This window comes from Bactrocera dorsalis, chromosome 1 (assembly GCF_023373825.1).
Source record: "Bactrocera dorsalis isolate Fly_Bdor chromosome 1, ASM2337382v1, whole genome shotgun sequence".
NCBI lineage: Eukaryota > Metazoa > Arthropoda > Insecta > Diptera > Tephritidae > Bactrocera > Bactrocera dorsalis.
This window is the reverse complement of record NC_064303.1, coordinates 27,234,112-27,238,293: the sequence shown is the minus strand read 5'-3', so window position 1 is coordinate 27,238,293 and position 4,182 is coordinate 27,234,112. Positions and strand designations below refer to the sequence as shown.

General features: G+C 35.6%; 1 protein-coding gene across 1 annotated transcript; it reads right to left on the bottom strand.

The window, feature by feature from the left end:
• Positions 1-807: 807 nt before the first annotated feature.
• LOC125776897 (protein toll-like) lies at positions 808-2,922 on the bottom strand. Its single transcript, XM_049450638.1, has one exon. It carries the CDS (start codon positions 2,920-2,922, stop codon positions 928-930), a length of 1,995 nt encoding a protein of 664 aa, XP_049306595.1. The 3' UTR covers positions 808-927.
• Positions 2,923-4,182: the final 1,260 nt, after the last annotated feature.

Sequence of the window (4,182 nt, the reverse complement as noted above, 5' to 3'; positions counted from 1 at the left end):
AAATGAGCCAGTTTTAATTCACTGCATTGTGTATTTGATTGCAGTTCTATTCTACCATTCCCAATATTTAGCAATTTTATTATTTTTCAGGAAGGATCAGTTTGAAATTGTACGCATGTATGTATTCATCATTCCCGTTTAAATATTGTATTGCTCTGTGCAATGCTTCGAAAAGATTTCTGTATATCTCAAATTTTTTATCAACACTTCAGTTATGCCGCTATATTTTTATGCCAGACCTTTTGCAATTTTAAATTGTCTGTCAAGATACCCCCTCCAATAGTTAGCAGGTATGAAAATAATGTTATAGCTACCCATAGATGTATTGAATCACCCAATTTATTACTTAAGAACGAACAACTCTGTCCACAATATAAAAACTTGATCCACAGATGTCGCCTTTTACTTTGGCATCGTTTTGTTTAATGCACGTTTACGCCCATTTAAGGTTTGAATATTGGATACTGCGCCATCTATCAGTCAAACATTTCAAAATTAACAATTGATTAAAAATGAAAAAAATAATTTAAAAAACATTTTCCAGTGGACCAAATTGTAAATCTAAACCATTCCTGAATCTCCTTGAACATACACACAAAATTTCATCAAAATCGGTCCATCCGTTTAGGAGCAGTTCAAATGCAAACACACGGTCAGAAGATTTATATATATAAAGATAAACAGATATCATTGTATTATTTATAATATATATACAGCATAAATTAGTAATTTGTATGAAATTCGATTGCTTGGGTTTGCAGGTCGACCAAGATTCTCTATCTTTCTCTCGTATTAGCAATATCTTGAATGATTTTTCGTTTCACAGAAGAAAGTGGATGTTTTATCGTCTAAAATTAGTAAATACAACATATTTGTATTTTCAAAAGAAATATGTATATTAACGATAAATCATACCTTATTCCAATTTTAAATATTCTCGTCACGCAAACGATTTATCTCAACTTGTCCCATAACATACATTCTACCATTAACTTCAAGCATATCGGAGTTCTTCTCTCCACCCAATTTATGGGGCATGGCGTAGCGTAATTTGTTCCAAAATCTATCATCTTGCCAATCCAGATATGTATTCATATCCAAATATGCCTTTAGTTCTCTGTCCAATAACTGACTGTTCGAGATTTCCCCATATTTAATCATTATTATGCGCGCACGACCCTCGTTCAACGAGCACTGATGCGCTGTTCGAAACTCCATGCGCGACCAATCCGACTCGATGAAATGCTGTGAGAGCACAATGATCGTCCGACGTGACTGCTCCACCGATTCGATGATTTGTTCAGGTATATAAGCGCCAGCCAACCAATTGCGTTCGTGCGTGCATACACGAAATGGTGGTTCGCACTGTTCGAGTTGCGGCAGTAATGTATGGTTGACGAAGTCTGCATCCTGATGTGCATATGAAATAAACGCATCGAATCTTTTATGCTTATCCAGTTCACATTCATGAATCCAAAATCTGAATATGTTGTGATTATATAACCAGACTTTCAATTCCAGTTTATATTTATAGAAGAGTGCGATAATACAAAGAAAAATAATTATGGTTAACGCTACAGAAATCACAGTAACATTCACGTTCTCATAATATTTAACATTAACGGGAGTTGGACATAATTCTGTCAGATTTGCTGTTAGGAGTGTAAAACTCTGGTGATTATAACAGAGTAACGAGTCAGCATCGGGTATGCGTGCCCGATGTGTACGTATGGTGTAAAGCAATTGCTGCGTGGTACAGTCGCAAAACCAAGGATTTTCACTGAGATAGAGAAATTGTAGTTTTGTGCTGACATTGAGATATGTACGCAAAAATTCATTACTTAAAGATTTTAAGCGATTATTTCGTAGATCCAAAACCGTCAAATTGGTTGGCAGTTGAGCGAGACTAATGTTCGTAATTTTATTGTACGACTCGTTGAGTTGCGAAACGTTACCATAGCCGAAGGTGGTGTTTAGCAGCAATACAATGAAATTATTATCGCTAATATCGAGTACCGAGCTATTCAGTCCAACTTGCTCGGGACGTGGGAGCTGTTCGATATGTTGCGCACCCTTGCAATTGATGTACAGGAATTCAGATTGTGCGTAACAGTTGCATTTGCTGGGGCACATTATTGGTTTCCAAGCACACAGTTCATTACGTTCCAGCTGCGTGAAATCTGTTTTTAGTTTGGTTGACCTCTGAACGCACTGCAAACCATTAAAGAGCGAACGATAATTTTCACTGTAAATCCAAGCAAATTTACAATCGCACTCGACCGGATTTCCAGCCATTTTGATTTCGCGTACACAATCGTCAGTTGTACTGAAGAAATTTTGTAAAGCAAATATGTTTTTAATCAAATTGTGCTCTAGGTTTATTTCAAACGGGCATGTAATGTCTGCTGCCACAAGCCAATCCAAAGTGAAGTCGCGCAAACGATTGCCACTTAAGTTGATTACTGTTAAGTTAAGCTTCCCACCCTCGTAATTTTCTGGTTGCAACGTTGAGATATAATTAAGACCGTCCGCTAAAGCCAAATCGTTGCTCGTATAGCTGTATCGAAATATTTTCAGAAACCTACGCGTTGTATTGACGGAAGTCTCGTTGCTCCAAATAGTTTTTAGTTGGTTCTGGCTTATGTCTAACCTATGTAGATAATGAAGCGGTTTTAGATTTTCCATAAGATTTGTAGTGTCGTGCAAGAGATTGCCACCAAGTTTCAACTGCCATAGCCAAGGAGTTTGATCGAAAAGTTGTGTCGTTAAATATGTCAATAAATTGTGACTCAGATCCAGTATTAAAAGTTGATGCTGATTTGCAAATAGACTTGCGGGCAATTCCTCAATCTCATTACGGCTTAAATTCAGACAATTCAATTTCGTTAGCGCTGTAAAGATATTTGCTTCCAACCTTCGCATATTATTTCCAGCTAAGTCAAGGTGTCTGAGCGCAGCAAGGTTTTGAAAGTATGTTTGCGTCAAATTTTGCAGCGATAAGTCTTGGCCTCTTAGACCTTGTAAGCTAAGCGTAAGCGTTTCCAGTTGGTAATGATTAGAAAATATGTAAGTTGGTATGCTTATAATATCTGCTGTTGATTTTACAATTAATTGTAAATGAAACACATTTGGAAGAAAGAAAAAATTTGGTGTTGGGTTTGCAGCAAGGTCAGTGTTATAGACAAGTGTTACTTTTCTCGGCTGACCGATATTTATTAGAATTTGTTGCACTTTGTCATTCATATAGATTTCGTGCGAAAAATTCTTGCAATCTAGCACATCAAAAAAACGGGTTTTAAGTAAACTTGACTGAAATTTGCGCTCGAGTAGAAAATTGATATTAGTGTTTGTTTCTCCGGTACAATGTACCCACAGTGTCTGGGGGTTTGAGAAAAATACGATGTTAATATCACTGATCCCGTTGGAATCACTACAATAAAGTTCGTCATCGCCATTACATTGACAAGTAGTCTTCTCATCCCTATAGCAATCGGTAAGCCCCGTGTAGACTGGTTCAACAGTAGTGTTAATTAACTTCATTTCGGTAGTGTGTGCCAACAGAAATTTGTTATTTATGATCAGTTGACATAGTATGTAGGCGAGTGTTATATACATCTTGCTCACTTTTAGTTTATTTAAATTTACTAATTTGCTGTTATTTTTTTTTATATTTCTTCCACAATGAATCGTGCTTGCTGACCAACTCACTTACACTTACTGAAATACCAAAATATAATATCGAATTGGTATGCTTTAAGAAACTTAAATCGGTTTTTTATTTCTTATCAACAAAAATATTTGTAAAAACCTCAAACTCTTAGTACTCTTTTTTGGGCGGTAATTAGTTTGTTGCTCTAGTAGTAGAATAAAAACAAATTTTTCCCAAAATATTTTACTCATCCGTATGCTGATTACATCTATAGCGACGCCACTGAAATCCGTAAGCGAAGTGACGTAGTGTATCACTATACATTGGGATATTTGTGGTTCAAAACTTTTAAAAATTACCGTGTTAAATCTACATTTCTCTCCTGACAAATCGCTGAAAATGAAGAGAGAGGTTTAAATTAATATAATGATTTTAATATAATACAAATATTTGAGCTATAAAGCGAGAATGTTCTAACTTAACTAGCAAACGTTATTTTATCATAAATGTTATTTTTTACATATTTAAAACTC

What these genes read in the sequence shown, in the direction of transcription:
- LOC125776897 (XM_049450638.1), bottom strand. Translation starts at nt 2,922, where the DNA reads ATGCGAAGGTTGGAAGCAAATATCTTTACAGCGCTAACGAAATTGAAT.